The 24,941-nt window shown below is 38.8% G+C and overlaps 1 protein-coding gene across 1 annotated transcript in view; it reads left to right on the plus strand.

Annotated features, from left to right (window-relative positions):
- The window catches only part of ADAM28 (ADAM metallopeptidase domain 28), a 101,490-nt gene that overhangs the window by 48,035 nt on the left and 28,514 nt on the right, over positions 1 to 24,941 (plus strand). The window contains exons 6-14 of the mRNA XM_071219268.1: positions 6,165 to 6,292; positions 7,773 to 7,936; positions 9,980 to 10,083; positions 15,812 to 15,888; positions 17,377 to 17,455; positions 18,590 to 18,666; positions 20,279 to 20,456; positions 23,217 to 23,288; positions 24,115 to 24,186. Coding sequence (XP_071075369.1) covers positions 6,165 to 6,292; positions 7,773 to 7,936; positions 9,980 to 10,083; positions 15,812 to 15,888; positions 17,377 to 17,455; positions 18,590 to 18,666; positions 20,279 to 20,456; positions 23,217 to 23,288; positions 24,115 to 24,186 — 951 coding nt within the window. The remainder of the gene's footprint in view (positions 1 to 6,164; positions 6,293 to 7,772; positions 7,937 to 9,979; positions 10,084 to 15,811; positions 15,889 to 17,376; positions 17,456 to 18,589; positions 18,667 to 20,278; positions 20,457 to 23,216; positions 23,289 to 24,114; positions 24,187 to 24,941) is intronic.

Genomic DNA, 24,941 nt, shown 5'->3' on the forward strand with positions numbered 1-24,941 from the left:
TTTAGCTCAGATACTGGATATATTCAGCAGCATTTTTGCTGGGGTTAATAACAGTGCGGGCTTCATTCAGTTAGTCGAGGGCTTTGACAAAAGAAAGGTCAACCTGCCCTGAGAAAGAGGGTATTCTGCCAGTGGATGACCTTGGACTTGAGCTGCAACATGAACTCTTCTGGATTTCCAGCCTGCTATCTCACCCTACAAATTTTAGACTTGCCTGCCTCCACAATTTTGTGAGGCAATTCAGGGAATACTTCAGATTATGATGACTAAAGACAGGAATTAAATAGGCTGTGGGAAAGGGAATATAAGCTGGGGGACTGGGCTCTAGACAAGGGCTTGAGTTTGATTGACAGAGTAGGTTTGAAACAGTACACAACTGTCACTTCCTCTATAGCTCTAGCTACCTTGGCACAAAGGAACCGGTGTGAAAAAGGCAAACCAAGTCGATGTGAACTAAGAACCTTTAGTGCCTTATGTCGGGTGCCATTACTGTCCAGGAAAGGCTCAGGGACTGTAAAAATAATTATACATTATGGACCAGTTTCCATCCAGTGACAGAACAATTGCTAGAACAGACCAGTCAGAATTCACTTCTCACTCTTGCACAATATCTTGAAAAGGCATGACATTCTCTCAACTATGTAAACCTGTAGGAGCTGTTGAATGGTTCTGGAGGGGATGGATGTATAGAATATAATAGTTTTCCTGCTAATAGTGTGCTATATGGGCTACATGGATCACAAGAAACTTTATATATATATATATATATATATATATATATATATATCAGAATTTTATGTTAATAAATAGAGTAATTTTTGCTACAAAATTTTTTCAAAGTCTTTAAATTCATTCATTTGACAAAATTACCAAACATGTATTGGGTGCCTACTCTGAAACACATGCAGTTCTAGATGCTGGAGACACATCATTGAATAATCACTGGCTCTCATGGAACTTACATCCAACTGGTAAGAAACAGACTATAAAAATAAGTAAATAAGTATACAGGGGTGGGCAAAAGTAGGTTAAATTACCAGCCATCATTACCTAAAAGATTAATCCTAAGTAATAATACAAAGTAATAACAATAAAAATAAGACAAATAATACAAATAAATAATATAATGATAAAAAATAACACAAGAGTAAACTGTGTTCCATCCTCACAACTGTAAGCCTCCTTTTGTCCACCCCTGTATAATGTAGAACGCTAGTATGTGATGTGTGCAATAAAGAAAAACAAAAGATAAAGTTACAGGTTATGCTGGAGAAGAAAAAAATGGAAATTTCTAACCAGGTTACTTCTCACTGAGATGGTGATCTTAGACCAAATACTAGCAATAGTTCAACCTTCAAGTAGGTATCTGAGGGAAGAGCATTTCAGGCAGGAGAAACAGTCAAAACAAGTGCTGAGGTAAGTGTATGCCTGACGTAGTCGGGGACCACGGAGTAATCCAGTGTAGCCAAGAGAGTAGAGTGAGCACGAAGACAAGCTCAGCGACCTGAAGGGACGGACTGCTGAGTGCAGAGTTTCGAAGTGTAGGTCCTGTACAGGTAGGAAGGTCATTGTAATGCAGATGAAGTTGAGTTGAATTGAGATGGTGAAGATTTTCAGTCAGCTTGCATTTTCATGTGTAGGCAGCTCACAGGACTAAACAGGAAACCTCTTTCTAGCCCTGATTATAAATAAGAGGAATGCAATCTCCCTTTGGGAGTTTCACTGTGAAATCAAAACATAGTAAGTCCAAGTGGATATAAACAGAATGCTTCTGAGGACATGTAACTGCTCCTGGAGGTGTGTGTGCTGGGGTGTCTCATTTGCCTTCTATTTATTCCATCGGTGAGGCACAGATTCTGACTCTAAGGTTACGGGTGTGGCTGAACACACACCTGTCACTGGAAAGGTGCCATCGACAACAGTTTATGTCACATATACTCATGGTCCAGGGCTGGAGAATGCTCACATCATGCTGAAACACACAAGGGTTGCAGTTGGGAACAGAATGAATGACCAGGGGCTGCGGGAGGCAAGCTTAGTAGCAGCAAGGGAGTGAGATGCCCCTGCTCCCCATGGGAGTGTGTGCCTGGCTTGTCTGAGGAACTCTGCAGGTTGGCAGGAAACTGAAGCTCACTATTCAGAGATAAGCAGGACCTCTGATAAGGACAGATGTGTGACTAGGGGACCTAACCGGTGAGAGCAGAGTAGGGAGAGAAACTTGTCATTAGGTCAATGCAGGCCCTCTCAGTTTCCTGCAGATGTAAAGGCACACATAACATTGGGTCTTTTTTTTTTTTTTATTGTTATTCAATTACAGTTGTATGTCTTTTCTCCCCATCCCTCCACCCCACCCCAGCTGAACCCACCTCCCTCCCCCCTCTCCACCCTCCCCCTTGGTTTTGTCCATGTGTCCTTTATAGTAGTTCCTGTAATCCCCTCTACCCACTGTCCCCGCCCCCACCCCCCACCCCCGCCCTGGCTCTTGTTTGGAAGCAACCGAAGTGCCCATCAGCAAACGAGTGGATCCAAAAACTATGGTATATTTACACAATGGAATTCTACGCAGCAGAGTGAAAGAAGGAGCTTATACCCTTTGCAACAGCATGGATGAAACTGGAGAGCATTATGCTAAGTGAAATAAGCCAGGAAGTGAGGGACAAATACCATATGATCTCACCTTTAACTGGAACATAAGCAATAGAAGGAAAAAGCAAACAAATTATAACCAGAGTCATTGAAGTTAAGAACATTGGGTCTTAATTTTGCTCTTATACCAGGAAGAGAATGGGGGAGAGGGTACAGAAAAAGTGGGAATTACAACTATAAGACTAGACAAAGTCCACCCTCATGCTCCCTGGAAGACAGAGTGCTCCACCAGCTAGTTAAGTACATTAGGTCATGTAAATGATGGATCAGTTTGATTGGACCGAATAAATCTCTGCTGATGACCTATTGCATTTAATGTAAATGTACAATGAAGAGAAAGACCACTTCATGTTACAAAGAACCTAATGGAATGTAGCATGTCTTAAGCACATAGCTAGTAATTCATGGGCAAAGGGGTCATTGGCTGATAATAAAATTAACAACTAAGCGAGAAAGTAAAATCTTATGTAAATATAGCACCTGAAAGATGATAAAATCTCTCAACTTTCCTGGGTAAAAATGTATTTACCAAGCTTAAAAGCAAATAGCCTTCCTTCCTTTGTGTCCCACTGTCTACTTACCACAGGTGAGAACATGATAAGTTAGAATAGGAAATCCTAAGTCTTCTTGTTTTGGCTTTAAAAGATGAGCAGCTCTTTTTCCTTCTTTTCTTCCAAGACTCAGCTATTCATGCCTTGTGGTTCGAGACCCTGCTTGTTTTTTAAAGAGTGACACTCTTTCAATCATTAACTCAGTGTGCAGGCATATATTCAGTAGCTACTGTTTTCTAAGCGCTATGTTGGGGGCCTGGGGAGCACGGAGGACTAATGCATATCTTAAAGGAGAGTTCAGTTTAAGAAAAGGAAGGCCAGTCAATAATTTCAGAAAAAGATTGGTATATTTTTATCTTTATTTTTCATAATTTAAAAAGTATACAAGTAATGCTAACTACTACTTAAAAATTAAGCTTTAAAACGAGAAAGAAAAGGTGTAAAAACATATCTTTCCAGTACAAATGAAAAAAAAAGTCCTCCCTAAATATTTTGGAAATTTTTCTTGTTTTTGTACTTTACACTGAATAGTTTTGACATTCTTATTTAATTTCGATAATTTTGTATATAACTTTATTTCTTTATTTTTGTCCTAATATTATAATGTAAAGCTTTCCCATAATATTAAAATTCATTGTACAGTTGATTTTAAATGTTGGCTTAATATTTCATTGAGTAGGTATGTAGTAGATTAAATACTCATCTTATTTTTGGAGACTTAATTTTAGTTTTATCTTTTATACATAGTGTGCATAACATATTGATGCACAAAACTCATTTTATATTTTAAATAATTTTTAAAATGATTCTCAGTGGTTGAATTATGTATTTAAATATGAACAAAGTTTTAAATTTTAAATTTGACAATGGCAAGTCTTCTTCTCCTGGAGGTTACTTTCAAACTCTACACTCGTACTTTTGTTTGTTCTGTTACCCAAAGTGGGGGTAGATTTGCGATCAGATGAATTTTCAATATGTATACAAGTTTTCAGTGTGTGTGGAGCAGAGAGCGGACTGTGTTCAGCCGTGTTAAAGCCTGAGTTTCTTAAACCCCTCGGCACATCCCTTTAGCGGCCCTGGAAGCATTTAGTCTGTGTCCCCTCTCTGCAGGGCATCACTGCGTTCAGGGAAAAGGAGACAGTGCCTCAGTTCTTAACGACTCTATAGCTGTCTTTGGATCGAAGGAGTAGTTCCTCCCTGTCCACTCTGGGAGCAAGTGTATGAGCATGGCAGTTTATAAATATTTAACTAAATAAAAACAAATATTAAAGATCCTATACTCAATGGTCCCAAGATCAGTCACATATGACCAAAAAAGATCTGTTGTCTTTGGTTTCAATAACACTACTTTCTTAGAGTTGGGGTGAAGATCGTCACATGGTAACAAAGAGAAACTGGCTCATTTGAACCACCCAGTCAATGCTGTTCCCTTCTCTCCCACTGAAGAACACCTTGTTTGCATCCCCTTGGCCTGAGTGGGGCCAGGATGTGGTGACTGGATCACCCTTTCCTCCCATTTCCAGCCTTCAGCACTAATTACCACTTCCTCTTCTTCCTACATGACAATTTTTTTTTAAAGAATCAAAATGGAAAGCAGAAAGAATAGTGAGAATTCTGGGCTGAAAAGAGATTTTTTTTGTGAAGACCTTTTGAGGAAAGAAACCACCTTCCACGTGTGCAAGCCCTCTTCTGCCCTCAGTGAGTACGGTAGCTGGAGGCAGAGCCCTACGGTCCTGGCTGTGAAGCAGAGACACAGAGAAGTCATCCTGGTGCTCCCGTAATAACCCACCTCAGGCAGAGTCCAAGTCGTCGGTCATTTGTGTAATTCAGTGGTTCTAAATAATCATGTTTGAAGACATTTGGAAGGCTTTAAATGAAATAAATATACAGATAACACAGCAGGACAATTATATTACTGCATTCAGACCCAAACTATGCATCTTAGGAAACTACCCATAACTGGTTCTTCTTCCCTGTCCTCTCACTCCCACATTTTAGGTCCATGTATTCCTGGGAGGGAGAGCCCAGCTACCAGTAAAAAAAAAAAAAAAAAGAAGAAGAAGAATATCTCCCCACTTGGTGTCTGTCATTCCAGTAGTTTTCTTTTCTAGGTGTGCACCCAGAAGAAAACCAGGCGAAAGTATCATACTGTGCTACAGATTCTCAGCTCCAAGAAATGCCTCCGAAATCACCAACAAAAAAGGCAGTACCAACCAAAAGACTAGATCCTCCCTGGTACAATAATCTTTATTTATCTGCCTCCTATTTGATGCTGTGGGATCCTTTCACTGTCAATCTCTCCCCAGCCGCACCCCTGAAGGGTGTTCCCTTGCCAACAACCATTTCCGCCTGAACTGCTCCTTGCAGGATGAGGCTAAGATCTGCACGCCCCCTGCTGGTGAACGCTACCACAAAACAATCTTCACCCATCCCTGGAGTCCCCTGGACAATTTTCTTTAAGCCTCTGGGCTTCAGTTTCCTCACATGTAATTTGGAGAGCTGAGACGTAATTCAAAAAAGTTTTTGTTAGAATTAGTGACACTATGTATCATGCACTTCAAATGGTATCAGGCATGTATTTAAAGGGGAGGGGCTTTCCCAATATCTCAGAATTTATAACATAGGAATTATACAATCTGAAATATGGGTTCAAAGCGGGAATGCCCTTACCTGCATCCAGATCATAATAAATACACACATTTATCAAGATATCGAAGCTGTTATCTCATGATGGCTTGTTGGGCTATAGCAACATGTTGGAAATGCACTACTTTTGAGTGAGGAGAAGAAAAGAAAAACCATAGCTTATGGTGAAGAGTCTTTGCACTGGGAAGCAGTGAGAACTTCTGTCTGCCGGTGCCATTGTTTCAGGACCACAGCTTCAAGGTTGAGCAGCACCTTCAGTAAACACTTCCTGATGTGGAGACAAGAATGAGCCTGGGAGTTTCATTCTGTCTCACTTGACAGGTGGCAGCAGAAGACCAAGCGGTGCTCGTCTGTTTGAGTAGAACAGACAGACGCCTCGCTCCCGGGGTCGCCCAGGATGTTGCAAGGCCTTCTGCTAGTGGCCACTTGCTTCCTGTCTTCAGCCCCAGGTAGGTGTTTAGGTCTTTTTAGGTTCTGTAAACACATCAGTGAGCTGCTTGCTTTTCATCTTCTCCAAATATATTTGTTTAACAAATTTTACTAACTAGTTGGGCAGGTTTTAATCTGCCGTGTTTTTTCTTTTTTTGGGGGGGTGTTGACTGATGTAAATACTCAATGTAAATAAGAGGCAACGAGATGTCCTTAATCAATATTTGCATATATGATCTGAGAATATGGAAATCAAATGTAAGATTTCATACAGCATAATTAAAAAATGAATATGAATCTTGAGCCAAAAAACAAAATTCATCAAAACTCACCTTGTCATTTTTAGAGTGGTAAAGAGTCAGTGGATTTGACTCTCTATTGCTGCGTGGAAGGCTTTGGAGAGCATTTGCTATTATTATTCAGAACAGTTGGCTCGCCCTGTCCTTTTGAGTTCACATTTTCATATTTAGTTCTTTCATTTCTGGTGGTAATAAGTATGACTACTTTGGAAATAAATACTTGACCAATTTTATTTTCTAAAGCACTGTGTTACTACTCGATCAAAGTAATCCAGGTCAATGCCTGTTATATTAATCTTGTCAACAACTTTGAACTTCTTAACAACTAATAAACATAAAAATAATTATCTGATCCAAACCAAAATAACAGATTTCTTTTTATTTCATCTAGTTTTTCTAGTCCAAACTAATCCAATTGTGAGTTCTATGTGAGGAAACAGGTATGAACAACAAATTAGTAGGAACATACTGTGTTACAGCTGGGATTTGTATATTCCCTGGGTGGCAGTTAGCTGTGTTTGTTCCACAGGCTTCAGAATAATCAGCCTGTGTAGCAAGGTAGCATCAGCGGTAAGGATGAATGAGCCAAACAATGTCAAGGTCTGCTGCATCTCTCTAACTGCGGTGTAATTTATTATATCTCAATCCGCACTGGCTCGGGGCCTTCCTGAGCTCAGAAAAAGAAGGGCCATTAAGGGAAAGTCAGTTTGTTTTCTTTAGAGAATGTACTATGTTGCAAGAGTTTGGGGAGAGCTAGAAATTGTTCATTTCAAACTGAAGAAAGTGAGAGGTTGCCAAAGACTTTTAAAAAAATATTCTGGTTTATGTTATTTATTGATTTATTTTGCTTGCCATTTGGAAATGCTCTACCCTCAAAGAGTTGAAAATAAATTTCTTCACTGATTTATGTATTTCAACTCCGTATTTGAGAGTCAGTTGGTTAGTTCAGATTCCATGAAACATTAGAATTTATATACTGACTAGACGCATGGAGATCAGCGTGTCTCTCAAAGAAAACCTGTGTTGGTCGGATTGGCCCGTTCTTACCACTTCTGAATGGGAATGTGTGCATGTTATTATGGCTTTATGCTTTTGTAAAAAGAACCATTTGGGTAGGTATTATTTTATGACCTGAGTGCAGCTTAGATACTATTTCCTATCAGAATGTGTATTATGGATGAAAACAATTGTTTTCATACAGTATTTTTAAACGGGTTACTCTGTTTGCAACATTGGTGACTATATGGCTTTGGGAGCTCCGTATTAAAGGGACTAACCGCACTGACTGGACCCAGTCCACCAGCCAGCCAGCATGGGCGCCTTGTGGTGTGGTGCTTGCTCCGTATCACGGAGTTACAGGAGGATGTAGAGAGCTGTGTTGATACTATTAGTTAATTTTTAGCAGGAGTAAGTTTCTTACTTCAACACATTATTTTGAAATGATTGTGATAATTACAAAAATTTTCACTCAGGGGAAAGACAATATTGATTAAATGTGTTTTTTAGGCTTTTGTAACTCAGCTATGACAATTATTTATAACTAATGTTATTATTTTACTTCATCCAAAATTAACTGTACAGAAATAAAAGATGGCCAGTGATTATCTCTGTAACAGCAAGTGTCTGAGGGAACTCGTGATGTTCTGGAAGTGTGACTATGTGATGAGACTTATTTTTATCATGAGAGATTAGAACTTTATCCAAATGATCATTACCTCTTTGAAGATATTACAGGGGATTCTTATTCATTAGTATAGACTACTTGAACTGGCCAGAGAGCATTTAATCTGCTCTCACCTTTCAAATAATTACAAACCCCAACTAAACCCAAAGTTAAGGTATTCTAGTGTTGCTGCCATGGCTTTAAGTGTTTTTGAAATGTCAGGCCACTGAATGGAAAGCTATTTCCTCAATTTAACACTCTATTTTTGATCCAATGGGTTTTTTGATAATTTAATCATTTTTTAAAAATCTTTCAAAGTTAGATATAAATGGTTCTGAGTGATCAAATGAAATAAAGCCATCCTAAAATGATAAAAGAAAATTGACATCACTAGGAATTTTGTAAACTTCTGCTTTAGTTTGTAAAGAGAAAAAATTTTAATAAATATTTATTCTTTGGAGCCTATTGGGATAATTGTACAGTCATCCAAGGGAACTAACAAAAATATGTAGTTCTATTTGTTAAAAGGTCAACCATAGTAACAAATTTCCTCTACCATAGAAAGTAGGTTTGAGTACTGCAATGAGCCAAGGCCACCTTTAGAGAACCTTCTAGTCTACACAGAGTGTCCGTCAGTCGCTGGGTTGGGCTCTGGTTCCGGATGCATCTGCATTCTTGTGGACCGGCAGCCTCTTCAGCAGCCAGAGAGCAGGTCTGCTGACATTTCCTCAGGCTGTACTCTGCACAGGACAGGTGCTGGACCATGCGTCAGCTTTAGAAAAACTGAATTTCCCTCAAAAATAACTTCTGGATACAATGTTGAGATGAGAATCCAAGTGGCAGATAGGAGGTTGGATGAGATAACTTTTCGATTCTCTTTTGCTATAATAGCAGGCTCAAAAATTTCCTTCCAGGCCAGTGATAGTGTTCTCATTGTCTGCTTCTCAAATTTTTTAAAATATGTTTTACATGTTATATGCAAGTTTGTCTATACTGGAAAAAGCCAGCCCATTTTATGGAGCTGGTATTGGAGCCTTTGCTTCATTAGTGTAAAACACTGCTATTGGAAAACCCAAGGAAAATATATTAGAATCTGACACCATGTAGTTTTGACAGCACTTCAACTCAACTACTCTGCCACTGACTTTTCCCAGAGAGCTCATTTGCTTTCTGCCTTCTCTGCTGGCTTCTCTCTACACTGCCTGCTCCATTCCTCCGCAGGGGATCCAAGACAGCAAAGAGAAGTGGGAAAATGCAAAAGAAATATTTTCAGTAGGGCCTTCCTGGCTGGTGTGGCTCAGTGGATTGAGTGCTGGCCTATGAACTGAAAGGTCCCGGGTTCAACTCCTGGGTACAAGCCAGGGTTGCTGGCCAGGTCCCCACCTGGGGGTGTGTGAGAGGCAGTCGATGGATGTTTCTGTCACAAACTGAACTTTCTCTCCCTCTTTTTCACCCTCCCTTCCCCTCTCTCTAAAAACAAATAAATAAAATTTTAAAAAATAAATATTTTCAGTGGGGGAACATTTGAAGCTATTGGTTAAAGTAAAGATTTGCAAGGAGGAGTGGACCTCTGATTTGGGGACCTCTTTTGGTGCCCAGGCTTCAATCGCTCCCTGATGTGATGACTCCCTGTGTGTGGCACCCTTCCTCAGAAGCGCACAAGGAGGGCCATTTCCAACCAGCCTGCCACAGTTCTGCTCAGCTAAAGCTTCTCTCTTACTTCTTCTTCTTCTTTTTTTTTCCAGTAACTGCTCTAAACAATTTCCCTGGAGGAAAGAAGTATGAAGTGGTTTATCCCAGAAGACTTCATCCACTACATAAAAGAGAGGTCAAGGAGCCAGACCAACAGGTGCAGCTTTTGATTTAGCAGAGATGAAAACAACTTGAATAACTATATTTAACATATCAATACATATACACATATATACCCACATTTGTGTCTATTTTTTCACCTATAATATGTTTATTAATCTTTACAAAAATGCAACATTCTGCCTTACTGTGCAGATTAAGGTTCTGACAAACTGCCTGAGGTCATACAGAGAGTAAAATTTAACATTCTTATGGTAATATATAATTTATTCTGTGTATTCCCAAAGATATTTGATGCAATTTATTATCTATATATCTATAGACACACAAGCAAACAAAACCATCAACATTAAAACTAGAGTAGAAATAAAACATTGTGGATGAATGTGTGCATATATGCATATTAAATTAAGATTAAGTACTATAATTAAACATGACATTTACCTTTGTCTTTTTTTAAAAGTCAGGCAGCTATTCAAGTTTGTATAAATGTTACTACTTAATGAAATGACACATTCTCAGTCAAAAGAGGAAAGCTACAACAGTGATTCATTCAACAAGAATTTTCTAATTACCTACACCTGGAATTCTTCTGCGAGGAGCCAGGAAAATCCAATTAGCTGAGACATAAATAATATCTTGCATCCATCTATTGTAAGATGCAACTCGCTGGACAATGTCAGACACCTTTCTTCACTGAAAATTGGGAAAACAATTTGAATACATGCCCAGTGTTTTTCATCAGTTAAATAGTGATTTCTTCACAACTGTAAAAATACATTTAAGTTTTGAAACAGTTTATTTTGATGAAAAACCGTAAAGTAGTTATTGGCACAAACTAGATGATCGATCAATTTGTTAAATGATTGAGTAGATGGATGCAGTTGATACAATGGGCTTGATATTTATTGAAAATATCTGTCTTTCTAGTCTACTATTTTGATAACTGGCTATATGAAACTTAGGTGAAAGGGTAAGGGATCTGAACTCAGAGGGCTTGTTTGTGTCCATGTCTTAGCTTTGTTTATCCTCCCTGTGTAAATTTAGGCACACATGGACTTCAGATTCTTCATCTGAAAATTAAGCTAATAATAGTCCTGTTTATCTTCTATGGCAAAGCAAGGATGTAGTCATTACTCCCTGTTCAAGAAGATGCTATGATGCTATCCTATGTAACTCAATCATATTCTGCTTCAAGGAGCTTTGTGCTTAATGCTATGGCTTGTTAAGCCATTTTTGTTATCTTTCTGCTTCTCAACATAACCCCCTTTTTAGTCATCCTAGGTATTCTTAAGGCCTTGCATTATAATAAGCTTGCGTAACTGTACGCCCTTTCTTTTGGAGTTCTCACTACTTCAAATGTTCTCTCTGTAGGTGAAGCCCAGGTCATCTCTCATTTCTTTGTGATAGATAGATCCCTTTTCTGAAGTCACACTCTCGCATGGTCAGAGTAACACCATTTGGTCTTGACTTTTTTTTTTAATGTTGATTTTATTATAGTGGTGGTGAGTGTGTGTGTGTGTGTGTTTGTATGAGAGTGTGTATAATTTTCTCTTCTGGGCTTGAAACTGCTGAGGGCAATAAAAAAGTGTTTCCTATGTCTTCACCATGTCTCTGTCCTTCCTCCACCCTCATCTCTCAGTCCCTGTCCTATAGATTTAGAAAACAAAAATACAGGATACCTACTTAAATGTGAAGACCAGATAAACAAGTTATGCTTTTGTACTATTAATATTCTCAAATATTGTACCTGACATGCTAAACTTGCAAATGTATTCACTGTTTATCTGACATTCTAGTTTAACTGGTGACCTGGATCTTATCTGGTGGCTTCTGTTACCTCCCTGTGAATGTGCAGAACTACACTAGAGACGTCTCTCTCTGATTCCAGCCCTTGTCCCATCTGCATATAGAAGACCCCATGCTGCCGCACGTCTGATATTTCAGCCCTGCCCTGTCAGGGCTGCTGAGTTCTGCATGCCACACTTGTCTGCCCAACGTAAGCCTAGTGACATTCTTATCTGCCACCCAGCAGGCACATGCTTTCCCCTGACCTATAATCCTCTCCTTTTGCTCAGGTACAGAGCACGACTAGTAACAACACTGTCTTACAGATATAAGCTGTCTTGGAAGTTATTTTTGTGATTTCTTTATTGAGACTATTGTTCTTCTTTGTGTAAGAAAGTGATGAGCAATACCCGAAACCTCCAGAATTTGTAACACATGTGACCAAGGGGATCTCTGTATCCCGTGGGTGCTACATAACTCTCCACCTACATTAATCACGTCTCAAGGCCTCCTGGGCAGGAGGACCCTCGTACTTATCATTAGACAGCTGTGCCCTGCGCTGGACCGGAGACCCGTGCACCACCGTCACCTGTCCATGGTGCCACAAGCATGGCTCCATTTTTCTAACTTCAACACAACTGGCCACGACTTACAATTTGGTTTGGAATGAAATAATCTTTTGACAAACTTTCTGGAGGGCCCACTAAACACCAGGATAGAACCTTGAATGTTTCATTCATGATTGCAGATTATATTCTTGATTGTATTTAAACACATGGTATAGGGAAACTAAACAAGGATTTGAATAAATGAGCAAATGAATAAGTAGAGAAATGAACAAATGAATGAAGGAGTATAATTGGAGTGCATTTCCCATAGAGCTACATAAACATGTACTCAACAAATAATTACTCAAGTTCCCTGATATTGGGAACTTACCTTCCAAAGGTAGTCACTGTTCTTCCTAGAATTCAGCCTCTAGCTCACACACTTCCTTAGAGGCCAAAATCATCTTACTTTTGGCTCATGCCATAAAATAGAATGTGACAGCATAATGCTTCCCCTTTTTAGGAACAAGTTCAGGCCTTACCTAGGGCTACCAGGGTTTGTGGAAGTCTGAGATTCTCTGTTTGTTACGGCAAAGCTTGAATTAAGATCTTCCCTGGGGGTGGTTTCCTTTGCTATTTCCTGTGTGCCTGTGGGCAGCATCCTGACTTTACAGATCTGCTCACATTCAGAACCATGTAGGACCATGGCCTTCCTAGTCCACTCCCTTAACCTTGCCCAAGGCATTGCTTTCTGGAGAAAATTTGCATATATTTACATCCCTGTGACCAGCTAAACTAACGCAATAGACTCCACATCATTTCCTTCTAGTGGATGTTCTACAAACCAAGAAGCATTTTTCCTCTCCTAACCCCTAGTTCAGAACCCAGACAGAACCCAGACTGGACACACTTCTTATGAGCAGGCATTGCTCTTTACCTTGGATCATACTTGGAAGCACAGTCATGCCCTCCCCCAGGGTGCCCTGCTTCATAGAGACTGGTGTTCTTTGGTGCTGTCTCCTCTCATCTATAATCTCTATTCTAGTGTCAGCTAAACTTCCCACTCCAAAAGCAATGGCTATTTTCTAAATCAGCCTCCAGGTCACATTTTTAGGTGATGATCCACTAAGACTCCATTGCTAATAGAAACAGATATCTGGTTAGAAGTTCATACCTTGTATGCCCCCAGTATTTTAATTCTATATAGTCTTTCTTAAACCTGAATAATAAGTGATTATAGCGATTCCCTGTGAATTTTGTTTTTCACCCCCATGGTTTATTTTGGACCTGCTGTTATTCGTGAAAATGAACTAATTTATAGCAGCCTCAGTCCATCTAGGCCCACACTGTAGGATATTTATGGTCAGGGACTTTTGACTCCAGCAAGGACACCAATAATTGATAATTAAAAGGAAATAAGGGTCAACATAGCTGACCTTGGGGATGGCAAACCTCTGTGTGGTACCTCTGACCTGATGAGTCTAATGCACTAGTAAGTGTCCTTGATGAGCTCGGGTACTGTTCTGGCCAGAAGAGGGATGAGAGAAGAATAGCTAGGCCTTAGGTCCAGCCACAGGGTGGTTTTCAGTCATGTTGTCTGCCGTATTTGGATATCTTTAACAATAATAACCTGGTACTTCCCAGTGGATGTTTAGATGTTGGGTGTAATCAGGCTAATAACCTAGTTTTAGAACAAAGTCAAGACCCAGTACCCAACAAAATCTTCTGCATAGTCTTCTATAGTTCCTTCTATATATAAGATGTCTGTCCGGAAAAAGTCCAGCCATTGTTAATATAACAAGAATGGTTTGTGTGACATTGATATAACCTGGCAGCTAAGGAGAAGGGACTAGAATACACATGCATGAACAATGACAACTTCACTGTACTAGTCAGTGGGGGTGGTAGATGCCATTGAATGAGCATGTGTACTATGTGGCTGTTGCATTCAAGAAGACTGAGTGAGTAGATTCAAAATTTGAATCTGCATCAAATTTTACATTAAACTTGAACATTCCTCCATGAAAACTATTCGGATGATTCAGAAGGCTTTCATGGATGATGCAATGAGTGCAGCTCAAATAAAAGTGTGGCAAAAATGCTTCAAACATGGTGGAGAATCTATTGAAAGTGATCCACGTTCTGGAAGGTCTGAAATGAGCAGAATACCTGAGAATGTTGAATGTGTACAGGCTGCAATCAACAAAGATCGGTGACTGGCAGTGCAAGAACTAGAAGCTGATCTGGGGATTTCGAAAACTACTGTGTTTGAGATTTTGACTCATAATCTTGGCATGAAATGTATGGTGGCAAAATTTGTTCTGCAGCTTCTGCTACCAGAGCAGAAGGAGGAATGCTGTGCTGCAGTTGCTAATGACTTGATTCAAACCACTACCAATGAACCGGATGTCTTCAAGAAGATCATACCTGGAGATGAATCGTGGGTCTACAGCTATGATCCAGAAACAAAGGCCCAGTCATCCCGATGGATGTCGCCTGGTTCTCCATGTCTGAAGAAGGTGCTGCAGAGTTGCAGCAAGATGAAGACCATGTTAACTCTGTTTTTTGATTGGGAAGGTGCCTACTTTGAAGGGGACTGAGGCATCATTGTCCTGTGTAAAATGTTTCTTGTATCTTGTATTGCCTTCAGTGAATGTCACTATTTTTCACAGTAAATGGATGGCTACTTTCTGGACAGAACTCATATAAATCTAAACTTAAACTAGTTCTCCTATTTCACATGGTTTACTTGAGGTGATATTTTTTTCTTTATTCCTGATGACTTCTTCCTGCCTTAAGATACATATTCCTGTTATTTTGCTCATATTCTGACCTCCACTGAGCCTGAAGAAGATCTCACACTAAAAATAACCTTAGAGGTATTTGGGTCTATGTGCGTACTATTCCTTCTTCTGAAATAACTTCCCCACCCTGCTTCACCTGGCTAATTCTTATCTCAGCTTATACATTACTTCCACAGGAAAGCCTTTCCTTGCCTTAAGATGTTAGACATCCTACATTGCTTCCATCTTTATATTATTCATCATGCAATATAACTTATATTTATTGTCTGTCTTTTTACATGATAATATGCTTTATGACAGCAGGTACCATTTTTTGGTACTTCGAGTTACATTTCAAGAACTAAGCCATCTCTTGCAAATAACTAGCACCCAAATAGTATTTTTAAAATGCATAGATGGATAACTGAATGGATAGATAGGTATAGGGATGGATATACAGGTCTCAGAGATAATTTGTCTATTCAGTTTGATTTGTTAAAAGAGGCAGCAGCATACATTTAGCATTAAACAGACTACTGTTAAAGAAATACAGGCATTGCTTGCTAATGCTTAAACAGATGGGCCTAGCAAAATGAATATTTGTGTGTGTTTTTAATTACCAGCAAATGTTTGTGCATTTTTGCAGGGAAAATTTGAAACTGAATTGAAATATGAAATGACAGTTAATGGAAAAATAGCAGTGCTTTATTTGAAAAAATCCAAGTAAGTGTCTTTACTTCTGATATAATCCTCATCAACAGCAAGTCAGCAAGTGGGAAGTGGGGTAATGGAGTGTTGTTCCTTATGGCTCACAGAAACTCATAGACCTCAGCTAGCCAGCTTTCGCTCTCAGCTGTCAACGAATATTTATTCCTACTGAAGTCATAGAAACACACTGGGTAAAACAACAGTTTACAAGTATTCTGATACTTCTAATAACAAAATGATGAATGAGGTGCAAGCAGACATACATTTTATCAAACTCTATAAAATAGGTATAGATTTTTAACTCTTCTCCTACATTATTTCATTTTATTATTCTAGCACTGAAAGATGAGATTTAAAACAATTGCAACCATTTTTATTGGGGAAAATACCAAGACATATAAATTAAATAAACTCTAGGGCCAAAGAAGCAGTCAGGGGTAGAGCCAGAGCCGGGCTCTCTGGACTCCAACACTGATGGCCCTTCCACCTAGCTGCCCACTGACCCAGCCATCTCTCTCACACGTTACGTTGGCTCTTACTCCTTCACAGTCTTCATCCTGTTCATCAAAATTCCACTTTCCTTTTCAAGTTTCATGGCTTTAACTCTCACCCAGACATGGATCGTCCTCTATCTACACTGTTTCAAAAATAGTTTTTCCTAACCTGTGCTTTCAAGCTCTTTGAGTCCCTCAGTTGTTCTATATAGGACAGCAAGATAGACATACATACTATCACCTACTGCAAAAAAATCACAACTGATTGGAGTTCAAAAAATAGTGTGGTGTCATGGAAGTAATACAGGCTTGGGGTTAAGGTAGACCTAAATATAATGTTATGCCACTTGAATTATTTAATCTCATTTGAAAAATAAGTAGAATAATATTTACCTTGTAGGATGGTTGAAAAGATTATATTAAATGACTCATGTAACAGGTCTAACCCAGTGAGCAGTATAGGTACAGCATTTAATACATATGAGTTACTTCTTTTTCTCTCCATCCTACCTCTTTTAAAAATATATTCAGGCTCCTATTTTTAGAAGGTCACTGAAAGAACTTTAAGAAGCTTGGCAGAATGATGGAAGGGTCCTAACTACCAAATGCAAGTTGATTTTCAATAAACTTTAATAGTCACTGGTAACTAAAAGGGCTAGGTGGAAATGCAGTTATCTTAAACTGGTGAGGAGCATTGCTCTTTTCAGACTTTATTTTTTTACCCACTTTCCCCTTCTCAGTTTCTTTTCTTCCTCAAAACTCTCCTCAGACCAGCATGCACAGTCTGGTCAGCAAGCAGACACTGTCCCATACTGTTCACGAAGGTCCCTGCCCCTCTCGCTCTCTCCATTTTAAGCATCCCTTTTGTGCTGGGACTTGTCCTCAGAGGTTCAGAGGAGTTCAAGAGTTAAAACTTGACTTCTCTGCTCACCAGTGAAAGCACTCCCTTTGATCACTGAACTTTGCAATCAGCATGAGTAATCATGACTTTCTTTTGCTTTTTCTCCAGGGACCTCCTTGCACCAGGCTACATGGAAACACACTATAATTCCTCTGGAAAGGAGGTCACCACCAGCCCACAGATCATGGTAAAATGGAGTGTCCCAGACTGAGCGTTAATTGGGATTTGACCCACAGATCCAAATGCAATGTCATTGCCAAACAAATAGTGAAAGGGAAGCAGCATTTACAGCATTAGTACTTTATTTAGTAGTCATTTCTCAATTGATCCTCCATCATTTGGAGAGTTTGACAAAAACAAAGTCACTCCTTGACAACCATGGTAACCCTCTCCAGCCTCAAAGTTGTCCCTATAGGAGAGTGGACAGAAGGAGCTTCTATTTTCATTAGAAGACGGAAGAATCACATACCTCTGGTGTTCCTAGTTAATGCCTGTCACCTCTTAGATCATGTAATCTCTCAAACTCAAGATCATTTCCTCAATGGTAGAATTGTAAAATTCTGTATTTTCTTTAAATAATTTCCACTCCTCACTCTTATTCAGAGAAGATGGCTCATGTGAAGTAACACAAGGGTATTTTATCATTGCCACCTTTTCAGAGGTCTGTTTTCTTTTGGAAAGCCTTCACACAGTCTCTTCCATAAAATTCTGCAGTCGCACACAGGTGTACATGGGCTAATACCTCATCTCTCCCAAAGTAGAAGGGTGTACTTGACAGAAGAACATACATGTGAAAAAGGGTTAGGGTTGGGCATTTTTCTCCAAATGGAGGCAGGGGATGCAGTATTAATCCACTTTGGTGAAACTCTTGGGATAAATAAAGAAATATTAACACAATCTGAATAACACACTCATTGGAAATAGCTCACAGTTGTTAGGAAAAAATAATGAGCAATCAGTCAGGGAAAAGAATGAATGCCTGATGTTTGGGGCGCTCAGGTACAGTGGTACTTAAACATGTCTGTAAGTTGGTTTCTTCCAGACTGTATTCACCCTGTTGTCCTTTCTCTGCAGCACCAGCATTTACACCAACATTTTGTTAACACTTTGTAGACATTTGAGATCATTAACTAAATAGTAAAGATTTTAACCATAAAAAAACTTTAAAAATGCTTTCAATATCCCTAAGTTGACTGTCATTCAACATAAAATGATCTAAAAACATTATAGATCCTATTTGAGATTTTAAGTTTATGTTTAGCAGTGGGTCTAAAACACATACATACTCTCCCTTATAAAACCCCTTTCCTCTTTTCTTGAGGACGACTGTTATTACCAAGGACACATCATTAATGCAAACTTTTCTGAAGCTAGCATCAGCACATGTAGGGGTCTCAGGTAAGACTTCATGATGGTTTCTGTGTGTCTTTGATGGTGTGTGTATGTGTGTGTTTAATAAAACTAAAGAATATCAGATATACTTAATTATACCATAGATGAATGTGAATTCTAAGGGCTAAAAATTTTGAGATTTGAAGGAAACATGGCTCCTGTTGATAGCAATGTATACATTACAACCAGAACTGCTTTCTGAGTTGCTTTTGTTTGATTGTTTGCTTGTTTTCAAAATAGAGGTTTTCAGTCCCTGTTTTAAAGTCAGAACCTTTGGAACAGGAGCTCTTTTTCACCTTCTCTCTTCACTCTACAGTCTCCAGGTCGACCTACCCATGCCTGTAATAGCCATTTTTTCTCTGTGTTAAGGGCTCCCTGCATATCTGCTAACAGTAGGATATACAGACTTCTAATGCCCAGACTTGATTATCTCATTTTCCCTTTCATATCTCCATAGTTCTTCTATATCTGAATATCTCAATGAAATATCAATCAAGCTAATGATTTTTTCCAAAATCTGGTATTTTTCTGGTGTTCCTTATCTCAGTGAATTGTATAATCAACCCAACCACTTGCCCAATCTAGACACCTAGGTTCTTGATGCCTTATTGCCCCTCAACTACCCATTTTCAATCCATTATCAAGCCCTATTGCTTATATGTTCTATTTATTTTCTGAGATTATTCACTATGTTCTCTCTCTACTGCCACATCCCCATCCAAACAACCGTGATCTTTATGCAGACATTGCAATAAACCACCTAATTTATCTCTCCACATCCCCTCTTATCTGCTAATTCTATGTAAACTTAATCTAGTTGCCTGTCATACATTCTTTTGCTTTTTCTTCTTAGGAATTATCTGCTCTAATTACATATATTAGATATCTGCATTTGATTATATATTTGTGAACGAAATATAATGTTTAATCTGTATCTGTCTTCATTATTTGAGTATAAGCTCTAAGAGAGGAGAAACCATGACTCTTTTTCCTGTCTGCCTTTAGTCTAATGCTTAATGAATGATGTGTGCCTATTACATTTTGATTGAATGAAACTTAGCTTGGGGCTTCAGCAGAGAGAATTAAGATGAAATTGGTATTTTTCATTGATTACGTGCTTTACCTATTATATCCTTCCATTTTTATAACCATCCTATTGTAGGTATTGTTATTCTCATTTTATAGATGGAAAAACCAAAGTTATGTGAGTTTAAGTAATTTCCCATGGTATCACCGCTAATAAGTGATAGAGCCAGAGTTTTAATCCTTATTTATAAGACCCCAAAATCTCTTTCATTTTCAGTACACCTTGAGGGCAGACAAGGCAAGGGAATTGGAAGAGCACTGGACCAAGAGTCAGGAAATTTTATTTTGGTGCCAGCTCTGACCTAGGTTAGCTATAAGATTGCAGTAGTCACTTGTTCCCAAGAGGCTCCATTTTCTCTTAGAGAAAATAGTTAGCTCTTCTTTATGGGGATCTTCAGCTGTAGTGCTGCATTGTGTTCTGCTGCCATGAGCTTGGAATGTTTTTGCTATGTTAACTTTCTGGAGTCTCTCAACTATAGCACTCAGATACAGGAATAATCCTTCAAGAAGCCTGGATTCTCATGTTTTTCAGGGGCTACTTCAGTCAGGGAGATGAAAGGTACTTCATTGAACCTTTAAGCCCTACAAATCGGGATGAACAGGAACATGCACTCTTCAAGCACGATCCTGAAGCAAAGAAGACTAATGCCACCTGTGGGATGGATGACTTGCTATGGGCGCATGTGGCCCTATCTGCCACCAGTCTGGTCGTATGCATACCTTTCTTTTTTATTTGGAATGGTCTCATGTATCCTGTCCTGTCTGTCCTTGGTTCCAGTCTTAGCAACTATACTTTACTGAAATTTTGCAGTCATTGTTGAAACTAGTAGGTTAGGGAGACATTAAAACCTTGTTGTACATTGATTTAGTTAATACGTATTTGTGAATCAACTATTATGAACAATGTGCTAGGGCTAAAAAGGAGTCTAAGGCTTGCCCTCTAGAGCAGACAACTTTCACAATACTGTAACTTACAATGGTGTCAAGTATTATTATTACTTTGAGATAAAATATTCTACTGTCTTTATGAATGAACTCATTCAACAAATCTTTCTTCTAGTACTGCCATAAGTGCTGGGCATGTAGTGGCAAACAAAATAAATATAGGATCTTTTAGGATCTGCCCACAGGAACTTAGAATGTGCTTTCATATATGGAATTCAGCTTCCAGCCACAGAAGAGTCATATCTTATAAATGTTTGTAAATATTGGTCCATAAATAAATGTCTATAAACACTGGACAGAATTGGTCTGAATAAAATAACATCACTGTTAGGTTCAGCTGGCTGGGTGTCTAAATGCTACCAGCCAGAAGAACCACTCTTAGCTATATGAGTGTTCACCTCTTGGTTTAGCTGGTATACACCTCATCTCTGTCTCAATCCTTTGCTAACTGGTACAAATAACCATGTGTAAATAACCATGCTTCCATGACATCCTTTTGTTTGTTTGTTTTGTGTTTTGTGGTTTCCTCCTGCTCACTGGTGCTGTGCCTTTTCAGTTCTCCTCTGGTTGACCACTAAATATTAGAGGCTCCTCATAAAACTCAATCCTGGGTCCTTCCCATTCTTTGCTTTATCTATACATTCCTTCTAGGAATGTAATCTTATCCTTCTCAGTCTTATTTAAACAAGAGCTCAGTACTAATCACTGTCAAATATATACCTCCATCCTTGGGCTCCCCTTTAAAGGCCAGAATGTTAATTAACTGTCTGCTTCATGCATCCATTGGAATGTCTAATATCACAAACCTAATGTGGTCAATATAGAACTATTGATTTCCAAACCCCCAACAAAACCTGCGTCTCCCTTGTTCTCCCCTGTTTCAGTACCCCCATTCATCATGTGCTCAGGCCCAAATCCAGAAACCACCCTTGATTCCTGCCTCGTTCACCCCTCTTCGTATGGTATCCAGCAGCCAGTGCTTCCACATAGTCCAGATCTTTCACTTTGTTCCCTCTTCCCAACTGCCCCACGGCACCATCCCTCTCACTATACGTACTGCAACGTCCTCCACCCAACTTCCCACTCTCACTCCCGCCTCAGTAGAACCCACCCCCACACAATGGCTGGAGTGATTCTTTGATTCTGAATCACAACATGTCACTTTTTGGTTTAAAACCCTATAACGGCTTCTCATTGCATTTAGTACAAAATCAAAACCAACAAACAAAAAAACAGCAAAAAAAAACCTTACCCTGAGTTACAGACCCCTGTATGACTAGGGCCTCAACTACCTCTCCAATCTCCCCCATCTCATACTCATCATCCACCAGTGACTGCCCTGCTGTGTTCTGACAGACACGAACTCTGGCTGTACTTTACACACGCCAACATCAATTCACCTTGGAGTCTTTTTTGCATATTTTTTTTCTTTGCTGGAATTATCTTTCAATTTATCTTCCTTTGACTAGCTTCTCATTTTCATTAATATGTCATCTCAGAGCCAGCGCTTTAGATCTTTTTCTAACCATCTACTCTGAAATGACTATCTTATCACGCAATCTCACACCAAGTCGTTTAACCCTCCACATAGCACTAATGCCTGCCAGCCATCTCCATGCTTACTTGTCTGTTGTGAGCTCCTTAAGCACACTGAGCAGGTCTCTTTCACTGCTGTATCTGCAGTGCCCACAGCTTTGCTGGTGCACAATAAGTGCAAATAAATAAGTTGCTCCTGTGGAGGGTGGGAGGTGAACCTATATCTCCTTAAAGAATACCTAAAAGTCTATCTTCTGTAACCTGTTCCTGTTAATGGTAGCTTATTTACCTCTTAAAAGGCAAGCACTTGTAGAAAAACAACATAATAAACTTTGATGATTTATTATTTAGTACAAATAATGTCTGCTATTTTTCAATGGTACAATCCACTATAAAACATGTTATTTTGTTGTTACCGTTTTGTTTTATTTTATTTTGTGTTGTGTTGTGGAGAGGAAGGCAAAAAGTAAGGAAGCTTGGCATGTGGGAAAGAGACACAGCTCTTCCGAAGAAGAGAAGAGCAGACTGGGTGCTGTGGTGACTTTGGGCATTGACTGTTGGTCATTGGTAAAGGAGGGAGTGTTCACTGGCCCAGGCATAAAAGGACACTAAACAGTAACTAGAACAACAACAGGAAACACTAGGAGGACACTGAAGTCAGTTTGTTTCATAGCAGGACAGTGCAGAAAGTGCACAGTTCGAACACATCTGAAGTTTTAACTCGAGTGCTCCTCTCTACTAGTTGTGCAATCACTTAAATTCTTTGGTAAAATAAAAGGGTCAGGCTAGACTATCACTTCTAGCTCTGACATTCTGAGCCTTGTCTATAGATGATTCTGGCTGACTAATTAGAATTAAAATAGTGATCTTGTCTTCCTTTATTCCAGATAACAACCAATCTCCTACAAAATCACACATTTCTAATAAAAGAACAACTCTTGCAGAGAAAGAATTTGTTTTAGTAATTTTTCTTTTTATATTTGCTACAGAAATTAAATGATCGGAAGGTTCAGGAACAAAAGAAATACGTAGAATATTATTTGGTCCTGGACAATGGTGAGGTAATTACACTAGATAAATGTATCTTTTATAATCCCCTCTACCTATATTATTATATGAGATATTAACTATATGGATTGGTTTTAAAACATCATGACTATAAGCTATTCTTTTTTATAAATTGTTCTGAACCTATGACATTTGACCTAAATTAGATTGGCATGATTTCTTCTTTTTAGGAATGGACACAATCTGATACGGATATACTGAATTTTTTGCTGTCTTAAGAACTCCAAACTTAGTTTCCAATTAAATTTATTTGTCATTTTGATGTCTGTTAACTCATTAAATCATTGGTAAATTAGATTATGCTCATAAAGGAGCATAAATATAAAAGACTAATGAATGGAATCTTCTGAAAAAGCACTTTTTGGTAGTTTCCATTGTTTATCTCTTCATGAGAATGCATTTTCATATATTGAGTGTTCTAAACCTGAGAATCTGACTAAGTTAATTAGTTCAGGCCCAAAAGTTTGACCTCTTTTATTATACTAAATTCATTTACTGTTCATATTTTTCTAATGAATAAGCTATTCCTTGTGCTGATTCTGTCCAGTTTAGGAAATTATGTTATCTAGCTGAAATACATTTATAATAATTCCTTCACACTTTACACTGAGCTAGTTCTTTAGGGGACAAAATATCATCTCGACTCCTAAAACACTTGAATTTAGAGAAATAAAGAAGCACTTGTTTCTAACCTCTAACTTTTATAACTGATCATGCATTATAACCACTGATAAGTAAAATAAACTGAAGATGCCTTTTTGACCTTCCCATTATGTTCCTTTCCATCAATGCCCATTTTTTGTCTTGGTTGTCTTTTAGTTTAAAAAGCACAATCGAGATCCAGAGGAAATAAGAAACAGGGTGTTCGAGATGGTCAATTACGTCAATATGGTATGAGATATTTTATTAAATGTGATTTTAACAATTTGGTAGGCAGTATCATTGGGTGTTGCTATGAATACCTATGAAGCAGGGACAGAAAGTCAATAGTCTTAAGACTAATACTGCTGACTGGCTCTTGAAGGGTGATCACAATTTTACTAATTAATTAAATATTATTATTATATGACAGATATATTTCTCACCTACGTATCACACTATTCACAGCTCATGAAGGTATAAATGGTGTTTGCATGGTTTATGGTTTTCCACAGTGCGGTAAGAAAATGCTGACAAACAATCTCAGTGGAAAGCCAATCTAAGGAAGAAAATAGAAGAACAAACAAAATAATGGAAGCTGTGGCAGAGCAGCACCTTTCGATACCTTATATCATTTAGTCATCAAGCAATGTGAAGAAATTATACTCTGAGAAGCAAAGTAACTTGTCTAAAATCACAAAGTTAGAAAAAGGTAGAGTGTGTGGGAGCTTTGCCTGCAGAGCCTCCTGTCTGCTGCACATGAGAATAAGCCTACCAAGACCTGGTCTGCCTGGGGAGGAAAGGTGTCCAGTCTCTCAAAGGAGAAGGACCAGGAGCCTGTTCCTCAATGGGCTCTTATTGGGTTTAATTTGCATAGGAATACAGGGCATATACATAAAGCTCATCAATCATTGTCAGGCAGTAATGATCAAACAATAGATAACATTCAAAGAATTATGAGGGCTTATTCTGAGTTAGGGTCAGATAGCTAAAGGGCCATAAAACTT

This window comes from Desmodus rotundus, chromosome 9 (genome assembly GCF_022682495.2).
Source record: "Desmodus rotundus isolate HL8 chromosome 9, HLdesRot8A.1, whole genome shotgun sequence".
Taxonomy (NCBI): Eukaryota; Metazoa; Chordata; class Mammalia; order Chiroptera; family Phyllostomidae; genus Desmodus; species Desmodus rotundus.